The sequence below is a fragment of the Tachypleus tridentatus genome, chromosome 12, assembly GCF_004210375.1.
Source record: "Tachypleus tridentatus isolate NWPU-2018 chromosome 12, ASM421037v1, whole genome shotgun sequence".
Taxonomy (NCBI): domain Eukaryota; kingdom Metazoa; phylum Arthropoda; class Merostomata; order Xiphosura; family Limulidae; genus Tachypleus; species Tachypleus tridentatus.
The window spans coordinates 3,817,087-3,838,911 of NC_134836.1; the positions used below are offsets into that span (position 1 = coordinate 3,817,087).

A 21,825-nucleotide genomic window follows, 5' to 3' on the forward strand; every position below is an offset into this window, starting at 1 on the left:
AGGAAAACCTTACTCAAATATCCGACCAATAGGCTCAGAGCGAATGGTTTTTATATGGACTTTCTAAGTTTCACACACATGGATGTCCACTTGTTTCTAGTTTAGGCACCTATAATCGACCCTTAACAAGTTTTTGTTCCTGCTTAGGATACTTTTAAATGTTTTATTAACTTAAAACAGACACAGTTTAATGGCTATATTCATTGTGTTAGTTATGACATTGGGTTATTGTTCAGAAATATATCGGTAGATGAAACCATTAATCTTTGTCCTAATCTCTAGTTTATTGAAAATGAAACTGTACAGGGTACAACTGAAGTCGTTTTAAAATACTTTTAACTTTCTTGACAAAACAACCACATTTTATGTTTAGTGGTAAACTTTAAGTAGAGAGTGATGAAGTCCCAGACCTTTCTAACAATTTTCTATGTTTTCATGAACATTTTTATTGCAGTTCTGTCCTAAACATTTTAAGCCTATTAATTGCAGCACATATAGATGACATCTTGTGGTTTAACAATATAAAATCGGTTAACTAATATATCTTGCTTGTTAAGCATTAAACGCCAACTAAACTTAATTGTAAATAACTGCATTGTTTATACATATAACTATAGCATTATAAGGTTAATTTAATATTGCTCTTATAGCTGCAGTTACAACCAATGTAAAATTTGACACCTATCCAAATACTTTTGTTATATTTTGTGCTTTCATGACAATCCATGTGAATATTAGAAGTTGTAGACACATTAAAACTGTAAAAATCATAGTTTTTTTAATTCATTTATTTCTTAATAAGCTTATTAGATTGAATTAGAGTACACTATATTTAGTTAATATACTGACATACTTTTATAATTCTCTTAATTTTTATTTCATAGTCGTTGGCCTATAAAGAGGGTTGACTGCGTTATATTAAAATTATTTTGAATATGAATATCCAAATCACTAAGCTACGAGGTATTTGCAATCAGTATAAAGTTATGATGAGGTAACACATATCAGGACTACGTTTTGACATTATCCTTTATTATATAAATAGTGTGACGCTACCGAAAATATATCACTTAGATTATTCAGATATGTTCAGGTCGAAAATTTAGAATTGGAAAACAAAGGAATGTGGATCATCTTGGGAAACTAGGCCAGGACTATCGATAAAGAAATCTGCAGCAAGTCGTACTCCAGCCGTAATAAGTAAAATGTGGCAACTTGTAACAGTTGATAATCCATGAACAAAAAAGATTAGTGACAACAGTAAGCAACATAATGAATAAGGAGCTTTTTCTAGAAGTTCCTTTCACGACATACTCATTCAATTGTTGCATACCTCAAGTTCCTGAAGAATAGAACTGATGTTCATCACATTCCTACTGGTGAAGTGCTTATGGATTTCTATGAGATCGGATTGTTGAAACAGGCGCTGGGAAACCGTTTTCTTCGTATGCTAAATGGCTTACGGAAAACAAACAGGGAGAATTGGTGGGCTTTGGATGCAAAAGCCCCACAACCAAACTTTTTGCAATGCAAACTACGCTGCAAGTTAATTGTCAAGATGCACAGTTGTCAGATAGAATATGAACGGATTGTAAGGACAAGACGAAGCTCCAAAATCGTTTTTACTGTAACGTACTGATCCTAAATATTATCGTACAATTAAGTAATAGTTTTTGTCCACACAAATGTCATCCCTAAGTAATCTATTTGTAATTGTTTTGTCAAACTTTATCCATTTCATATCCTAATAGGTCTTAACAACATACTAGATGACCAGCACATGGAGGTTCAAGGTTAACTCACTAGTGTTGTAATGAGAATTACTATTGATAATTTCTTGCTCCTCGAGAAATGAACTTTGGTATATTTGAATAGAAACTCTTATTCTCTTGGGAGTTTACCGTATAATGCAGAAAATATGAAATCTCCTGGATAGAAAAGGATTCTCTGATAAACTTGAAATATAAGTATGAGTTACGCAAGATTTTACAATTAACAAAGTGTGAGTAATTATACGATGCAGCATTGAGTGTTTATGGGAATATTATTGTGGTACCTTTATCGATAATAACAATACTGGTATTAAGTCTAATGCCACAAATTAAACAGAAATTTAAAAGGATCTGCTCTAATTGACAGAACATGTTTGTGCAATGGATTATGCAACTTCCACAACTGATTTCAAAGGGAAGGATTATCAGAATTCGTATTGTAAAATGATATATTGACAACAATATACGAAAATTGCCCTTAAACTGATGTCTTAGCAACACGTCACAAGCATTAATTTTACAAAGCGACGTTTTATTTTGGTTTTTGTCTGCATAACGTTGCCTTGATAAGAAAAACATAAAATATAAAGTGTTTTTTTTATATTCGGAAATGCCAGAAATAAGAACTCACGAATTCTCGAATTCACAGTTTGGGTACATTTACCTTTAAGCCATGCCTTGCCTCAATTACTTATGAGAAGCTAGCATAAAATAACGAAAACATAAATGTATTAAATAAAACAAAATCAACTGTGTGAGTGTTATGCACATTTTTTAATTCTTTGAAGTCAATTTATTTCATTAAAATGTCTAAATGTGCTAATTTTCATATGAAGTGCTTCATTAATTTAGTATTTTATAACTGACTGATCTGGATTCCATTTTTGACAAGGTCCTTTGAAAACCGAATCACGAAGTTCTTTATTCAAAACAAAATCTGTACAGTTTTGTGAGCATATTTATCGAAATCCCTCATTTTGAACAATCTGATATGAGGTGATCATTAAGTGATTAATTAAATAAAATTTCCTTCAAAAAATTAGTCTGTAGAGATACCAAGTTGTAAACTTATAATAGCAAAAAATAAAACCTTGAAACTACACTTATGTATTTAAACACTTTAGACGCTCAAAAATAAGCTTACATACTTTCAAATTAGTTTTAAACTGTAGTACTTACGGAAGGTTCAAACGTGTTGATAATTTTGCAGCAGAAATTTGTGGAAACTTTTGTCTAATTTGGATTCTGACTGTCATCTATCTAGTTTATATAAAACATTGTAAACGTTTTTCTTTGGTTTACATTATCAAAACCCACAATTGTCCTTTCATTTTATTTAAGTAAATTATATAGTTTAAATTCCATTGATAAAACTCTCTTTACTTATTGCAAAAAACAAACCAATCAAAAACATCTAAAACAACCTCACAGTCAAAATTGTTTACCAAGAGAAATTCACACCGCGTGTTGTATTTGATAATGGTTTGTTTTGAATTTCGCGCAAAGCTACTCGAGGGCTATCTGCATTAGCCGTCCCTAATTTAGCAGTGTAAGACCAGAGGGAAGGCAGCTAGTCATCACCACCCACCGCTAACTCTTGAGCTACTCTTTTACCAACAAATAGTGGTATTAACCGTCACATTACAACGCCCCAACGCCTGAAAGGACGAGCATGTTTGGTGTAACGGGGTTGGCCATGGAGTAGGGCATAAATGATGGCGAAAATTGTATTAATGAAGTTAAGAAATAGAAAACAGATCACAGTTGTATTGAATATTTGCTTCCTTAAAATGAAAGTGAGACGCATAAAAACATCAAATAAATTTATTCAGAAATTTTAGCATAAAAATTGATATTCCTTAAAGAATAAAGACAAATCTGAATGTTTTGGTTTTTCAGTTTTTATGGTTGTAACACAATTATTTTTTCAACTGTTATTTGTTTGATAACCTATGGTAAGATTATTTATAGCCTAGTTATTTTAAATCCTTTCTTTTTTAACTTCCTTCACCAAATAACAAAGTCCGTTTGTTAGGTCCAGGTTCCATAATAAAAATAGAGAGAATATGGGCAACAATTTGCAAATAATATTACAAAAATGTCGATGAACAAATTTTAAAAGAATTTCGATTCTCTTAAATGTCAATAAATTTGATGGTTTATAGTTTTAATACCTCGTGTTAACCGCTGGGACAATGAACTACGGCTTTATCACACTGAATGGTTTATTCAAAACATTTTTTGGAAGGGAAATCTATGACGATCTGACGTCAGTGTTATAAGTCATTCTGAACTAGACGTGTACTGAATCTAGCCACTCTTTAATGTTTCGATGGATAAAACATTTGCAAGCAATAGCTACAAACAAGGTGTTAAAGCTTGAGGATATGGTTTAGAGATCTGGAGTCCAAACTGACTTCGTTGACATATACGGTAACAACTAGAGAATACAAATAAATGTGAAATTCAATAAACTTCATTTATCGGGAGAAAATCAAAACTGGATTACTCTGATCTTCAGGAGAACTAAAGATGTTTATTCACCAAAATATTTTAGTGACGTAGAAAAATAATAATTTATGTTATATAAAGGATATATATATATATACTAAACAGATTTTAATATTAAGGTATTCAGATACTAAAATCTAACTGTTTGGGACAAACGCGACTGTGCAATTCTAATGCCTATTCGATGACTATTTGTATTTCAAATCCACTGTAGAACGCAAGGAATGGATGCTATAATAAAACAAAATTCATTTTGTCTTACTATTCAAAATGGTTTGCTTTTTTTCCTTAAGGAATACTTATTAAACAGAATGATTTATGTAATGGTAGACAAAAGACTTAAGGTCGTGTTTCAAGAATACAGAACGTTACTACAACTAGCACACATAAAAATAAGGCACTACTGCACAATTATCAATTCTTATTGATTAACAGAATATTTATTCTTGAAAATTTCTTCTCTGTATGTTTTCCTGCTATTGTAATGTATTCTGCGAAGAAGTACATTTTCACGTTTTGTCAAAAGTATTGTGTTTTGAAAAGAAATAGTTTTCTGCAGGAGTAATAAATACTAAGAAAAAAATAATATTTTAAACAGAGATGTCTATTGCATTTGGAACATAAACTTTACTGTTCTGTACAGGACGTAATGTTTAAGAAAAGGTAGACTTACATATTTTATACAGGTAATGAATATTTAATAAGAAAACACAAACTGATTGATTGATTCCCGGTTTTTCTGATGTTTTAGATTATCTTCATTTTGGTTTGCTTATTTGTATTTTTTAGCGCAAAGCAACACATTTGGTTATTTAGACTGTCCACCTTCGGCAATCGAACCACGGGTTTCCCATAAACTTAGAGTTGGTGACTCGTTTTTGAAAAACCTAAATTTGCAATTGCACGAATAAGCTCTGTTTTGAGCGACAAAAATATTGCAGTTTGAATAAAAGAAAATCGCTTGAGTCTTAGTGCAAACATATATGTATTGTACTTACTAACAAATAACCAAAACAGTATCAAAAAGATGCTAATACATAGAGAGGAGGACATTTATGACAGAGAAATGTTAGATAGGAGTAACTTTCATGGTACACTGGACAAAAGTAATTTTCACTCTTCCCTTTCCGGTAAATGTATTCGGCGTGTCCAATGAATTACGTCACGATGACAAAGTTTACTGCAAGCGGTTGAAATAAAAAAAAAATCCAGATAGCAACTTAAGAAAACTGGCACGTTACCAAAACAATAGATTCTTTTGAAAGTAATCTCGGGATGCTATATCGTGTCGATATCAACTCCTATCTCAGTGGATAAGCTTCCTATTACAAAAAACTGTGGAAATGTATATTTTGTAGTTACATATATCGTATGTTATTAGAACCAACTCTTTCGTTTTATCTGGTTCAATTTCTTGACGCTACGGTCCAGTCCAAAGAGAATTACGTAAAAGCTTCCCTTCAACAGCGGTAATATGTATTTATTAGGAAAATAAAAGTCACTACATTTCTTTAACTAATTTAAAGCACCTTTTAGTTGTCAAAAATAGAACCGCTTGTTCTTAACCACTCACATTTACGGTACCTCAAGTCATGTTAAGATATCCTAATGAGAAACTAATATCAGTAAATGCCATTTTTCAGGTTTCTTCATTCTAAACCGTTGTTACATAAAGTGATTGAATAATGAATATATTTTGTCTCCAACTTGAATTTATCAATAAAGTTTTGTGTTAATAGGTACGTGTAATGAGCAAATAGTTCTCGGTATTATGTCTTAACCGTAATGAGTTTGGATTTGTTTGTTTGTTTGAGTCGCTACTTCATTTTCTTCCACATTTCGTTTTTCTTTTTGCAGCTTTGCGGAAAGTTCGATATTTTGGTTCACGCCCAGTAAGAAACAGGTTAGTAATTTCCAGTTTGTGTATTTACCATATTTGAGGAATTATTTCATTTTTTAATGTCACTAATTTTCAAGTCTAATCTTAATCAACTTAATCATAAAGCCTTAATGGCCAGTTTCGATGTTATATCCCTCTTTACAGAAGTTCCAACCACTAAAGCCTGCAAGATAGCTTTAGAACTCTATATCCGAGACCCTAACCCGACTATAGACATTCCCAGCAACCAATTAGCAACCCACATAAAATTCACCACGGTAAAGACAAACTTCATGTTCAACAACCACAACTATATACAAACAAATGGCCTAAGCATAGGCAACCCAGTATCACCAGTTCTAGCCAATATTTTTATGACACAAGTTGAAACACAAGCAATTAACACAGCATTACATCCACCACTACACTGCTACAGATATGTAGACGACACGATTGCGGGATTCACATCTACAGAACACACACTTAATTTTTTCAATCACATTAACGCTATACATCCCAACATTAACTTCACATGTGAACAAGAAGAAAGCAATCAAATATCATTTTTAACCTCAAAATTACAAGAACCGACACACAATTCAAAACAGAAATCCACTGAAAAATCACCCATACTGGACTATACATTCCTTGGGACTCAGCATATGAAACAAAACAAAAACTCAACATACTAAGAAACCAAATAAACACAGCCATAAAACTATGCTCACCAGATAAAATTAACGATGAATTAGACAAAATAAAACAATACTTCATCAACATCAATAAGTTTCCTCCACAAACCGTAGAAAGCATTATACACACACACGTAGACAGAAAGCAAAATCAACCAAAAAAAGTAAATATGTCTCACGAATCAAAAAATCACGAAACCATATACTGCTGCATACCATATATTCCCGACATCAGCAGACAAATAACCAACATTTGGCAAAAAACTAGTAACAAAATATGATATTCCAGTTATACCAAATTTATTCAAAAACCAGGCACAAAACTGAGTTCTATACTATGTAAAAACTACACTGACAAACACCACACCAACATTATTTATAAAATTCAATGTGATAACTGCCACGACTTCTATATTGGAGAAACAAGTAGAAAAATGGAAACCAGATTCAAAGAACATAAAAAGTCACCTTCACACGTTTTCGAACACTGCAAGTCAAATAAACACAACATAACCATAGAAAACACTCAAATACTAAATAAAGAAACAAACATAAACAAACGCAAAATTAAAGAAGCCTTTCTTATACAACAACTTAAATCCAAAATAAACCAATATAAAGGAACGCCTTTGTACTTATATTAAATATAATAAAATAAAATTATATATTCAAAAAATCTAACACCGCCCTCTACATTCCGACACACAGTTACACAACCCCTTGCAAACATGCGGTCAACTTCTGGTCATTTACCTCTTTCTTTCTTTGTGAACCTGACGATGACTGAAGAAGGTCGAAACGTTGTTCGCTCTTCTATGTAAAATATTTTCTCAACCCAAACGAGCCGTTTTTGCATATATAGAATCGTTCATTGTTTACTTATTATCTAGTATAAATGTATAATTGTTCCTTGTTTATTTAAGTTATTATCTAGTAGTGATGTGGAATCGTTCCTTGTTTATTTACGTTATTATGTAGTAGTGATGTGGAATCGTTCCTTGTTTATTTACGTTATTGTGTAGTAGTGATATAGAATTGTTTTATGTTTACTTACGTTATTATGTAGTAGTGATATAGAATTGTTTTATGTTTACTTACGTTATTATATTGTAGTGATGTAGAATTGTTCCCTATTAACGTGCATGGTTATCTAATAGTTATGTAGAATTTTTCCTTGATAATTTACATGGTAATATATTTGTAAGATAGGATTTTTCCTTGATTATCTACATGGTGATATAATAATAATATAGAATTCTTTCGTGATTACCTGCATGTATTACCTAACAGTGATGTGGAATTTTTCCTTATTGACCTACATTATTTCCTAATAGTGATGTGAAATTGTTCTTTGATTACCTACATTATTATCTTGTTATATGCCTCTTTAACTTTATCGTTAGTATTCAGTGGGGATAAGTCTGCTCTTTCGAAAGATATACTTTCATATATCGATAACGTTGAGTAATGTATATACTCCCAGGAAATAACATTTGGAATAAAGATTTTTCCATACATAAAGTAATGCTTATGCGCAATCCGCAATTTAGGGACTTTGGTGAGAAAAGAGAGATATATAGTCCTGAAAAAATCCATTGCAATGAAACTTTTCGTATCTCTAGGTAATATTAACAAGGAAGATATAGACGATAAATTTAAATTGATGAAATTTCACAAGTCAGAAATTCTCAGATTTTTAATCATGTATTGAAAACAATGACTGTTTTTCTGAGACGAATGATAAAAGCAACTAAAATCATAATAATCCTGATGAACCAAAAAATCCTGATGCAGCACCCGCTTTTTGTTTCTTCGGTGTTTTCGAGTGTGCGCTTTGAGAAAGTACAGCTAACGTGTTAGACTGTTTGTGGAAGGCTGTACAACAAGAGAGGATCACTGATGTGACTGTTCTCTGAGGAAGTTGTCATGAAAACTTCATTGCGAAACCACTGTTCCAAAAAGGGGGGAGTAGGTAGATCGCTGGGGAAAACAATGTCTTCAGAATGTAGAATTAATCAATGTTTGTAATAAGGGTAAGACCTTTTGAAGATTTGAAGTTTATGCCATGCTACATTCTGTTATCATGAAATACATGTTATCTCTTTCACTGCCTCGTTTATAGAGAAACAACACTCCTAGTGCCTTGTTTAAGACAAAGAAAGGAATGTTTTAATTGTTCGTTATTTATCTGTAGCTTGAAACTGTGAAGTTTAAATGGGAATGCTTTTCCTCACCGTGGAACAAAATTTCAGTTTCTCGTGGCAGTTTTCTAGAGTGGGAAATATATACATACCAATTGTGGTGAAAGAATTACAAATTTTTTAACATATACTGTCATCTGTTTACTTTAACATTTTATTCATGTCAAGTAATTTGAAATATAAGATTTCTTGTTTTCAACGTTCGTTTTGCATTATACATTTCTTTGTTCTTGTGTGGTGTAATGTTGTTCTATATTACAATTCTATCCCTATATTGATATATGTGAAACAGGATTATGTTTAAGGATTTTCTTTAAATTTTATAGAACAGAAAGATGTATTTGCTATGATACAAGTTATCTGTCTACTATCGTTTAGCTTTTTCTTTTTAGTGGCTCAACGGCAAATGTGAAGAATTATAACGCTAAAAAATAGGTTTCGATACCCGTGGTGGGCATAGCACATTAAGCCCATTGTGTAGTTTTGTGCTTAAAAACAAACAAACGAACTTATTTTCCGTAACAAAAACAGGATACGATATAGTTAAGGCTGTGGAGTTTTAGCTCTGTAAGAAACATCAAGTTTTCAGAAAATATATATGTTAAAATTCGTAATTTGTTTTCCATATCCTCGTCATATTAATACATGTTTTTGTAAGTGTAACTGATGGTTTACTCAAGTGTAGCATTATAGAAAGAAAAGTAGTGTATTAACTTTTCAAACTACAGATCTTTAATTTTTACATTGTATATATATGAGAGATCAAGATCATAACTGCTGCAAAGACAAAATTATCTGAAAGTCAATCTTGGTCAATCGTCATCACTAATTAACGCAACTCAGAATTGTGTGTGTGCCGTTATTTTGGTGGCTAAGGTGCTCGATTCGTAATCTGAAGGTTCTCATGTTACCGAATATGATCGCCCTTTCAGCTGTGGGGGCATTATAATATTATGGTCAATTCCACTATTCGTTGGGAAAAGAGTAGGCCAAGAGTTGGCGGTTGGTGATGTTGATTAGGTGCCTTACCTCTAGTCTATCACTACTAAAGTAGGGATAGCTAGTGTAGATAGCCCTCGTGTAGCTTTGCGCGAAATTAAAAACAAAACAAAACAACACCTTAAGATATGGTTTCCATAGACATACAAAGAATAATAAATAGGTTAGAAGAAAACGAAAAATATTTTTGTTTATATTTTGAAATAAAGATACAAATAATCACGTTTGTTTCTGTTTATTTTCATTAAGTATGCTGTTACTCATTTGTTTCATGTCTTGCTTAACATAAGATATTGTAAGAACGAGAGCCTTTACACCTGTTATCAACAGACCAAACACTTGAGGTAAAGTTGAGAAGGGAGAATTTAGAATTTCACGCTTATAATTATTTCTTTCCGTTAACTGTTGGTAAAAAACACTGATGTCTCTCTAAGTTAAGATTAACCGTCTTTTAAAACGAATTACGACGTTGAAAGAATATAAGCGTCCTTTAGAAATGTTACTGACTTTTTTTTATATAAATAAAGAAAGATAAGAACGAACAGAAAAATTATTTCAAGATTTCTCATTGTACTTATTTAATATAAACGTTTAATCGAACTTCAGCTTTTAACGATTGAAAACCTGACTATTAGACTGTTTCTGATGATCTTCTGTTGTGGGCTTTGTTCCCAAAATATTTGCGAGATGCAGTAATGTATCACTAGAAAAAAAAATAAGAGATGCCTGTGTCAAGAATCTGGTTACTGAATTCTGGTTGTCGTGTTGGTCGAGGAGGTTAGTTTGATGTTCGTTCTATCGAAATTAATTAGTACATAGCATACATGATACTTTTTCAATCAACTTAGGGAAATTGTGAAATAAATATTGATTTCACCATTATACAAAAAACATTTATCGCAACCATACAATCAGTACACTGTAGTCCTTCTAAATTATTGTTTTTATACTATTCTGAAGTTATGAAATGAATAATGAAATAATCAGTATTTCCTTATAACGGCTTATCAGGCTTTAAAACAAGCCAAGGGATACTATACTAACCTTAGGATATTTAATCGCCTGTGTATGGTAAATTAAACGAGAAGCAATTTTGTATATCATATTTCAGTAGGAAACGTTATGAGCGTTGTTATAGAAAAAATAAAAATCTTGTTTGTTTGTTTATTTTTAAGTTAGAGAAATTTATTTGTTGAACACTGTTATAGAAAAAAGTAAAAACATTGGTGTATTGATAATTATTACAGAGCAAATAGAACGTTTATTAGATTAACGTTATCTTAAAAATAACATTGGTTTGTTGAGCATTGTTACAGAAAATGTTGATTTGTTGAACACAATTACAGATAAAATTTCGGTTTATTGAGCGTGTTTATAAACAAATAACAACATGAGTTTGTTGAGCATTGTTGCAGAAAATGTTGATTTGTTGAACACTGTTATAGGAAAAAGTAAAAACATTGGTGTATTGATAATTATTATAGAGCAAATAGGAACGTTTATTAGTTTAACGTTATCTTAAAAATAACTGATTTGTTGAGCATTGTTGCAGAAAATATTGATTTGTTGACACTGTTATAGAAAAAAGTAAAAACATTGGTGTATTGATAATTATTACAGAGCAAATAGGAACGTTTATTAGATTAACGTTATCTTAAAAATAACTGATTTGTTGAGCATTGTTGCAGAAAATGTTGATTTGTTGAACACTGTTACAGATAAAATTTCGGTTTGTTGAGCGTGTTTATAAACAAATAACAACATGAGTTTGTTGAGCATTGTTGCAGAAAATGTTGATTTGTTGAACACTGACACAGATAAAATATTGGTTTGTTGAGCGTATTTATAAAGAAATGACAACATGAGTTTGTTGATCATTGTTGCAGAAAATGTTGATTTGTTGAACACTTACAGATAAAATATCGGTTTGCTGAGCGTGTTTATAAAGAAATAACAACATGAGCTTGTTGCAGAAAATGTTGATTTGTTGAACACTGTTACAGATAAAATATCGGTTTGTTGAGCGTGTTTATAAAGAAATAACAACACGAGTTTGTTGAGCATTGTTGCAGAAAAATATCTCCCCTATGACTTAGCGATAAATCTGAGGGCTTAACACTAAATATTGGATTTCAACACATATGGTGACCAGAACAAAGGTAGCTCATTGTATAACTTTGAGCTTAACAAGGAATAACAAACAAACAAACAAAGAACAATGGTTTATTGGACGTTGTTGTGAAAATAAACAGAATAAAATACTTTAATTTATTGAGTGATTTTACTAAAAAGTATTGATTTGTTAAGCATTATTACAGAAACAAATGTCGGTTTGTTGAGCTTTGCAGACAAAAATAAAACTTTTGTTTTTAGCGTTACACCTGGGCAAGTACTTTGTTTCTTGTCATGTATAGAAATTTTGAGGTGATGTTATCTTTTAACGAAAAGAGTACTGCATAATCTTTATAATACATTTTATAATGAAAATCACTGTACAATTACGTGAAGGCAACATTGTTTCGGTTATCTGTTGTAAGTTAAGTAATAAATACTTTTGATTCTTCAAAATATCATAATTTTGAATTTAGAAACTATTACTGATAAAAAAACAACTACACGCACATTGATTGTTCAGCTGTAAAGTACGAAATTGTACCTACACTTGTGAAACTTCTTGTTCAAAGATAAAGCCAATCCTCTCTTCAAATTTGAAAAACTTGTTCATCCTAGTTAGTTTGGCAAAGAAAACGCTAAAAAATGAATTTCTTTAAGTCAACCCTGATTGGTTGAATTTATACATTTATATATTAAATAAAATGAATTTCGAACGGCAAGAACTTTCAGAATGAATGTTCTTATACTTCAAATTGTGTACTTTATGCAATTAGTACTCATGGGGGAGAGGGAACGATTTGATCTTAGCGTCGAATGTAAGTGTTCTTATAGATTGTAATTTACAATTTTAAATGTAAATGCTTCGTTTTTTACTTGCTTATTGTTATTTTGATTAAAAGACTTTTCAACTTTTGCACCTAATAAAGGAAACCAATTACTTTCCGTAATCTTGTAATAACTGCTTCCTCTTGAATGCCGTTATTTAAAGTCACAAACAGTACTAGCCGTGACTTCAAAGTTTGCTGTTTTAGTTACAGAATTTCTTAAGGGAATATTTTGGTAATCTTATTCAACATTAATACGTATAATGTTTATTAAGTTTCTGTCCTACACTAACTTAACATACATCTGTATATGTGTATATATTACAGAAACTAAATTACCAGTCAGATTGTGGGTTCAGTTTAAAAACAGTCATAAAACAACGAAGATATAAGACAACTAAAAAGGTGACGCCACTGGTTAGAAGAAGAATGCGTTGGCCGAGCATCATGGTTCAAAATGACAGTGATGATCCTGAAGAACTAGAGCTTGAGGCCCATCACATCTTGTTGAATGATGTAAGTTAACATATTTATGGATTTATTTTTGGCATGTATTGATATAGAAGGAAATACTTCAAATAGTGATTTTTACCACTGCCCAGTTGTGTTGGGTCAACGGTTAATTACGTCTTCACGTTAATTTACGATTTGAAATTTTAATTGTTACATACTATTATGGTATAACTAGCAGAAGCAGAAACTCGCAAAACTTTTGCGATCAAATTAGTAACTTGGTTGCAACAGACTTTTATAAATACAGAATTTCTATAATTATGCAAAATAATTATAATCGCAGACAACGAAATCTATGAGTCAACTTGTCTTATGACAAGTTAGTTAAGCCTCAAGTATAGCCTGTATTCGATAAAGAAATAAATTAACACATTTTGTGCTTTAGTTTAGTTAGGGCCAAATTTTACGGTACATAATACTATTAATAAATAAACTTATGGCCCGGCATGGCCAGGTGGATTAATGCGTTCGACTCGTAAGCCGACGGTCGCGAGTTCGAATCCCCATTGCACCAAACATGCTCGCTCTTTCAGCCGTAGAGGCGTTATAATGTGACGATCAATCCCACTATTTGTTGGTAAAGAGTAGCCCAAGAGTTGGCGGTGGGTGGTGATGACTAACTCCCTTTCATCTAGTCTTACACTGCTAAATTAGGGACAGCTAGCGCAGATAGCCCTCGAGTAGCTTTGCGCGAAATTAAAAAACCAAAAAAAAACTTACAGTGTTATTCTATAACCTAACAGTAGAACATTTTAATAACTCTGATAACTTTTTTATATGTTGTTGCATAAAATGTGTATTTATATACATCTGTTGTTTACATGTATTAAAATGAATTGCGTATGCATTTTCAGGACAAACAAAAATTGAGTATTATTATAATCGACTACTTAACGTTGAAAATCTAGTCATGCCATTTGCTGTTTGTAACAGAGTAATAAACGATAGGTTATTCTCTAATGATGTTCTACAAACACCAAAGGGAAACTGTTGTGAGATACTTTTATAGAAACGTGGAATATTGAATGTAAACATCTGTAATAATGTTCCAACGAAGAAGTGCAGAATGAGTGCCGTGATTTATTTCAACTTTTTGTTTATATCAATAGTATTGTAAGGGAATCCTAGCTATTTACTGTTCCACAGAATTGAAAGTTTTTCTTTTCATAAATTATTTTTATTACTGCTACAAAACACAGTAATGTGTGGCGAATGGACAAAATTTATAACTATATGCTATTTTTTTGTAAGATGCTAAGTAGCTGCGAGTGAACGTTTAATAAAATGAAAAACTCCTTTTCATGTGTTTAGTTTGGAATTTCGCGCAAAGCTACACGAGTGCTATCTGCGCTAGCCGTCCCTAATTTATGGAAGGCAGCTAGTTATCACCACCCATCGCCAACTCATGGGCTATTCTTTTACCAACGAATAGTGGGATTGATCGCACATTACAACGTCCCCACGGCTGAAAGGGCGAGCATATTTGGTGTGACAGGGATTCGAACCCGTGACCCTCGAATTACGAGTCGAGTGTCTTAACCACCTGGTCATGGCGGGTTTTCATGTGTTTAAAGATCAGTCACTGACAGTCACGTGCTGAGGTGCGATTGAAATAAAAATAGTACACAACGTAAATGAACAGTTTTATCATGAATAGTTGTTATATAATTTACATAGTAACAAAAGTTTATCCTAAAAGATGAGTCAGGATAATTAGTTACAGTATTAAAACCGTTTATAATTAATAAAATACACTGGAGATTAGCGTGTGTGTGTGTAGAACTGTGTGGAAGGTTCCTGTTTGTGAATAATCACGTTTTTATGAACTGTATTGAAGGCGATTATAATAATATATTTGTTTTGAAATTTATGCTATTGTTACATGAAACTGAATATTACTCTTAAACTTCTCAGATACTTTAATTGAATAAATTACATGACTTTCTCATGTTTGTATTCGACATCGTAAGGGCCGAATTCCGTGACGTTATTAGTTTACGCTATATATACATCATGCGATTGAAGTGCAAAGTCAACAATGTTCTTTAATAAAGAGAGTAGGTTGAAAATTCTGTTTTGTGTTGGAGGAGATTTAATTCTATTTTGAGAAAGAAATTCGTATTGAATTAGGATATTTGCTATAATTTAGAAGCGCGGGTTCTAACACTTTGGTGCTAGAGTTCAGATATATGGTGTAGAACGGTAGATTATTACCAGTTATTAGCAAAAGCTCAGATATATGGTACTGTTTAATGCTGGAGGATGGACATATTCTATGGTTATTACCAGTTTAATGCTCATATATGGTGGAGAAATATAGTTTATTATCAGGTTAGTGTTCATAACTGAGAATTTCTAAATAGCTCAGAACGATGTATTTTACGAATTTGTGGCTCTGACTCCAGATATTTTATATGTTGCAGGCTTATACATTATTACCAGTTTAGCTCTGTTACTGTCTCTGTCAATATATGTCTTTCAGATTGCTTGTGAAACCGAATCGACTCAGTCGCAATCACTAAACAAAAACGAGCGTTTTATGTTTCTTTTATTATGATTTAGAACTTGATTGGAGAAGTATAAACGTATTTAACTGAAAATATTGTAATATATTGTGGTTGGTAATACTGCTGTATTCTCAAGTTGTATATCTTAACACAGTGGTGTAGAAACATTAAGAAAAATATATGGTTTAAAAGCTCAGTATTTTATTACCCACCTATACAACTAGAGAAACTATATATATTATTATTATATCCGAACCAGGGAATGTTTATAATGAAATAAATACTTATTGTTTATGTTGGGTTCCAAACTGTAAGTATCATTTCTATGGATTAATTTGTTTGTATGCAAATTATTTTACCTCTGTTCAACATTATTTATGTATTCCGTCAAAGAATACTCGAAGAAAAATCAAAACATATTTGTTAAAATGGCACTGAAGTATGTTGTTTTCTCGATGGGCAAGGTTTCAACAAAAGTCATTAGTTTTAAACTAGATGTACTTCCGCAGAGTCCTCGAAGAACCTTCTGTTTCAAGAGTAAGTAAAACCAAAATTAACAATATCGGAAAACATATACGCAAGGCACAACAAAGCAACACAGGTATTTTGTAACAAAATGTAAAAGATATGATAAAAGTATTAAACAAAGTCTGAGTGTACTTTCAGTATATAATTTTATTATACTCATTGCTGTTTTAAACTGATATTGCTATTATGTATTGTTTTTGAACATATTTAAATGGAAATGTCAATGAATAATTAAAGTTATTAAAGAAAACATTGTTTTATTCACGATATGTAAAAATATTTTAATTAATTTATTATAACTCAAAAACTAGAGAGGATCAGTAGTTTTTACGTGTTTTTCAGAATCAGTGTCGTCATGTTACTGTGAAACAGTTTCGTTTTTCTAGTAATAAAGAATTTTGTTGTTGGTGGTACTCGGTGTTTATTTCACTCAATTATACTTAATATTTTAAATACTTTTCTGGGTCATCCATTCTCTTGAGTACGTGGCTTCAAATGGAATTAACGTTGGAATCTTACTCAAAAGGTAGACTAATGTGTTTTTAGCAAACCTCGTTTATTTCTTAATTTTAAACTATTTAACTTACTTTACTGGCTTTCAAAAATAATAATAATTAGATAACTAGGCAGAAGTCATCACAAATAACAGATCAAATTAAAAGCAAATGTTGAAGGAAACAATTTTACTAACATGTTATAATATTAATAAAACGAATTTTTCGGCCAGGTTCAACACAGGCACAATTTAAATGCACAGATGTCGAAACTTTGTTAGTTGTTTCATGTTTTAAATAAAAGCTTTTAATATACATACCAGACGTCTCTTCTCTCTCTCTCTGTATGTTTAATTCGAGTTCCTCGTCATCCGAGGGTCGCGGGTTCGCGCCAAACATGCTCGCCCTCCCAGCCGTGGGGGCGTTATAATGTAACGGTCAATCCCACTTTTCGTTGGTAAAAGAGTAGCCCAAGCGTTGGCGGTGGGTGGTGATGACTAGCTGCCTTCCCTCTAGTCTTACACTGCTAAATTAGGGACGGCTAGCACAGATATCCCTCGAGAAGCTTTGTGCGAAATTCCAAAACAAACAAACAAACAAATCCTCGTCATCAGAAATTGTTTATTCAGTAAAGCAAGTTGTAAGTATTAGTGCTTTTGACATCGAGATGCTTTTTTTTGTAAATTAGAGCATAATTAGGCATGGTTATACTGTAGCTGTTATGGGATTTGATAGTAATATTTAATAAAGCATATGGTATACCAAACATGATACAGAAAAAATTATGATTGCTTGTTTTTTAATTTCGCGCAAAGCTATACGAGGGCTAACTGCGCTAGCCGCCCCTAATTTAGCAGTATAAGTCGTCACCACCCACCGTCAACTTTTGGGCTACTCTTTTTACCAACGAATAGTGGGATTGAACATCACCTTATAATGCCCCCACGGCTGAAAGGGCGAGCGTATTTGGTGTGACGGGGATTCGAACCCACGACCCTCAGATTATGAATCGAGTGCCTTAACTTACCTGGCCATATACGTATACATATGCATCAGTTGCAGTGAGGTTACTCTTCGAGATTTTTGTTTTCCACAGGCTTATAATTACCTGTGAAGCCTCTTAACACGGTTTACTCACTACAGACAATGTCTACTAAGTCATCTGTTTCTAGATTATATGTTCTTTATTAAGCTTTACTTATTTTCTACATTAACGGTAAAATCTATGATGTGAAACGTTTTAAGGTAGCTTTATTTTGGTAAATTACATTTGAGGTAGCGACAAAGTTTTAGCATCACTTTTATGTTCTGTCAGAATTTAATTTTTCATAAAAACAGTATTTTTTCTCTTTCAGAAATGGAGACAGCTTTTTGATAAGGTAAGAAATCCTTAAAACATGTTGCTTAATTAATATTAGACGTGGCAGAACCAAATTAATTAAAATGTTCAACGTTAAAGAGAACATACAAACTTATTTCTTAAATAATTTCATAATTTCATTCACAATAAAATGTTATTTATTTGTTCTTGAATAAGTTTTGATGAGAGATGGCGTCATCACAGTAAGTTATGTGTATTGTTTCTTTCTCTAAATACGATTAACTGTATTTAATCGCTTCTTTTAATGCAGTTTCAAACACGTTAAATTAGGGTATTGAAATTCTCGTCTCCAGTTGTTGCTTGCCATGACTGTGCCGTTAGGGGCACTCGATTCGCAATCTGCAGGTTGCGGGTTCGAATCTTCTCAACGATTTCTTGCCTTTTCAGCTGTGGAGGCGTTACAATGTGATAATGAATCCCATTATTCGTTAGCAAAGAGCTGGCGGTGGATGGTGTTGAATAGCTATCCTTCCTTCACTTTATCACTTCAAAATAAGGAACGAATAGCACAGATAACTCTCGGGCAGCTTTGCACGAAATTCAGTAAACAAACTGTAATTGCCATTGAAAAACCAAACTGCATGTGTACTTCTCAAACAATAACATTATGCCATCAAACTTTACCGAGAAAAATATCGATACAACTTGGGAATATTTCGGCAAATTATAAGACAGTCTTAATACCTTAAGTGAGTATGTAAACAAAAACACATTAGAAGGAATGATTCTGCTCCTTTTACTTACATATCGAGATGAAATATCGTTAACTAAACAGTTTCAGCCTTAGCAACTTTTTGATATTTAACTTGTTACAGTGCTTGGTATCATTACATCTAGTGTGTATACCACAGCTGACACCGTGGTCATTCAAAGTTCGTAACCTGTCACCCATCTAGAGAGATTCCATCAAGCTCCGAAAACAATAACAAAGTATTCAAATGTTTTTATTCTGCTAAAAAGTGTAATAATCGACACATAGGTTTTTTTATAAACAAAGTTTCGCCAATATTCACCTGACATCTCCTGGTAAACCTATATTGACCCAGACACTTCTTAAATAGACGAGAGGTACATGAAATAATTACACGTGTACAGCGCTTTTAAACACATAAAATAACTTCTGGGTATTTAATTAAATCTGGGTTTGTAGCGTTGAATAGATATTCATTACCTTATTTACCTTTTATTTCCTCCCGCCTTTCTTACAAAAACAAATACGTATTTACATGAGAAATTCCACTTATATGGTCGAAAACAGGAAAGGGTAGTCACATATGTTCCTTTATTCTAATTATAGTAAAACCTGTCTAAAGCGGAATCGCACGGGATCGAGTAAAATTTTCTGATTAAGCAGGTTTTCGGGCTTAGTAAACAGTGAACACACATTTCCTTAATTATAAGTAATTTTTGAGCGGAGCGTTATACTTGCTTGACTCAAGGGAGGTAAGACGTTTGAGAATGAAGTTATTATACTGTTTATGCTATATTTATTAGAATAAGAAAAAATATATACATTCAAAATATACATAAGTACACAAAATCTTAATCAAATTTATTTGAAGAAAGTGTCCAATTTCAACTGTTTCGTTTTTTTAATGGGCTTTCTCATGCGGTTAAAAGAGAATGCCAATTCTACGACCTTTTCATGTTCATTTCCCTCTTTAATTTTGCAAACAGTTTGATAGCATTAACATAACTTAACACTTGCGATGAAGTAGGAATTTCTATTTCCTCACTATCTTTTCCATTTCGTTCATCTTCTAAATCTCTCACACTGTTACCATCTTGCAATTCTGTTGTAGATTTTAAATCACTTTCATCAATTTTTGCTAAAACATTTTTGTCAACTTTCACAAAACTTTTCTAGTTCACAAAGTCATCTGCATAAGTCTTCTCAATCAGACTTTGGATTTCACTAGAATTGTCATAAAAAAACAACTTTAAAAAATGAGGTTATTTAGTAGCTTTTTTTAAAAAAAATGAAGGTATTAAGTAAATTTTCCCTAAATTTTAAAATTAGGGATGATAGGAATGTATTTTTTCGTTAGAATTATTTAAATAGTGGAATTTTGCACTTAAAATACAAATATTTCTACAAATCATAAATCCAATTTAACTGTAAACATAATGATGGCAGATAAAAGAACAGAATATATTTAACCAATATCTACTGTAAAAAATGTCCGAGAATTTATTAATAGTTAAACAAATTAAGAATAACTTATTAACATTTAAAATAAAATATTAATTAAATAAGAAATTAATATTTAATCAAATTCATTTTTCCGCCTTACTCAGGTTTTAATCCTATTTGTTGATAGATGAGGTAGGTGAAACATGCCCCCCAGTGTCTGCGGACTTACAACGCTGAAAACCGGGTTTCGATACCTGTGGTGGGCAGAGCCCATTGTATAGCTTTGTGCTTAATTCAAAACAACAACAACAAGGTGAAAGATAGTTTTCCGTCCACGTTACAAGGCTCTGCCATATAGAGGGCCTTTTACAAGAGAAATATTAAGATAATGCTACAAAATTTTGATATTTCCGGCTTGTACAGGTTTCCGACCTATGCAGTTTCCGGCTTAGAGAGGTTTTAAATTTTTTCCTGAAACACATTTAATTTTATCCAAACGGTATATGTTTTCTATTTCCAAAGTGATGTTAGTCCTCTATTCTCTCCAGTACCACCCCAGATAAATAAATTTCCTTAATTATGTGGAATCAAAGAAGTATTGTTCACTAAGGGAGGGAGAGAAATTGTTCTAATATACTTTGTGTATTTGAAGCATTATGTATTTTCAATCGGCCTCAGTTTAGCTTATCAAAGTACTATAAAATAAGCATTATTAATCTACATAAAGTAATTAAACAGTTATGATAAAGACGCTCGTTCGGTGTTTCGTTACATTATAATTGAAATTATTTTCGTAAACAACTGTTGGGAAATTCTCAGCAGTATGAATAAAGGTTTGTTAAGGCTATATCCTTTGGAAATTTTGTGGATTTCTTTATTTTTTTACAAATCGTTTAATTTTCATGGGTGGAGTTTATTTTCATGCACAAATAAAATTGCCTTAGCATCTTCTTTCTTTTTTTTTAAGTGGGGCTCAGGTGACTTTTCTGTGGCGTTAATCAATTATTTTTATGCATATGCATAGGAAAGTTTGAAACTTGATAGGCCTTTACCTCAGATTACGTAGTCTGTTGTACTTATTTCTTTCTCTTGTGGAAGTACGAGATTAGTTTTCTATGGAAAAAGAGTATTATATTATATTCCTTCCGCCAGAAAAATAATTTTCCTTTTATAATCACTGAGTCTTAAGCACAGAACTGATCGATATTTTTGATTTTCCAAATACAAGTTTTTGCTTTACTTTTACAAGTAATATTTAACTGATTATATTTTCAG

General features: G+C 32.0%; 1 protein-coding gene across 3 annotated transcripts in view; it reads left to right on the plus strand.

Annotated features, from left to right (window-relative positions):
* Positions 1–21,825, plus strand: part of LOC143233744 (rhomboid-related protein 3-like) — a 141,533-nt gene that overhangs the window by 33,914 nt on the left and 85,794 nt on the right. For 2 of the 3 annotated variants that reach the window (XM_076470333.1, XM_076470334.1), the window contains 3 exons: positions 6,141–6,186; positions 13,321–13,509; positions 18,391–18,414. In XM_076470333.1, the coding sequence (XP_076326448.1) occupies positions 13,423–13,509; positions 18,391–18,414 (111 nt within the window). In that variant the 5' untranslated portion in view covers positions 6,141–6,186; positions 13,321–13,422. The remainder of the gene's footprint in view (positions 1–6,140; positions 6,187–13,320; positions 13,510–18,390; positions 18,415–21,825) is intronic. The other variant, XM_076470335.1, reaches the window with a different exon arrangement.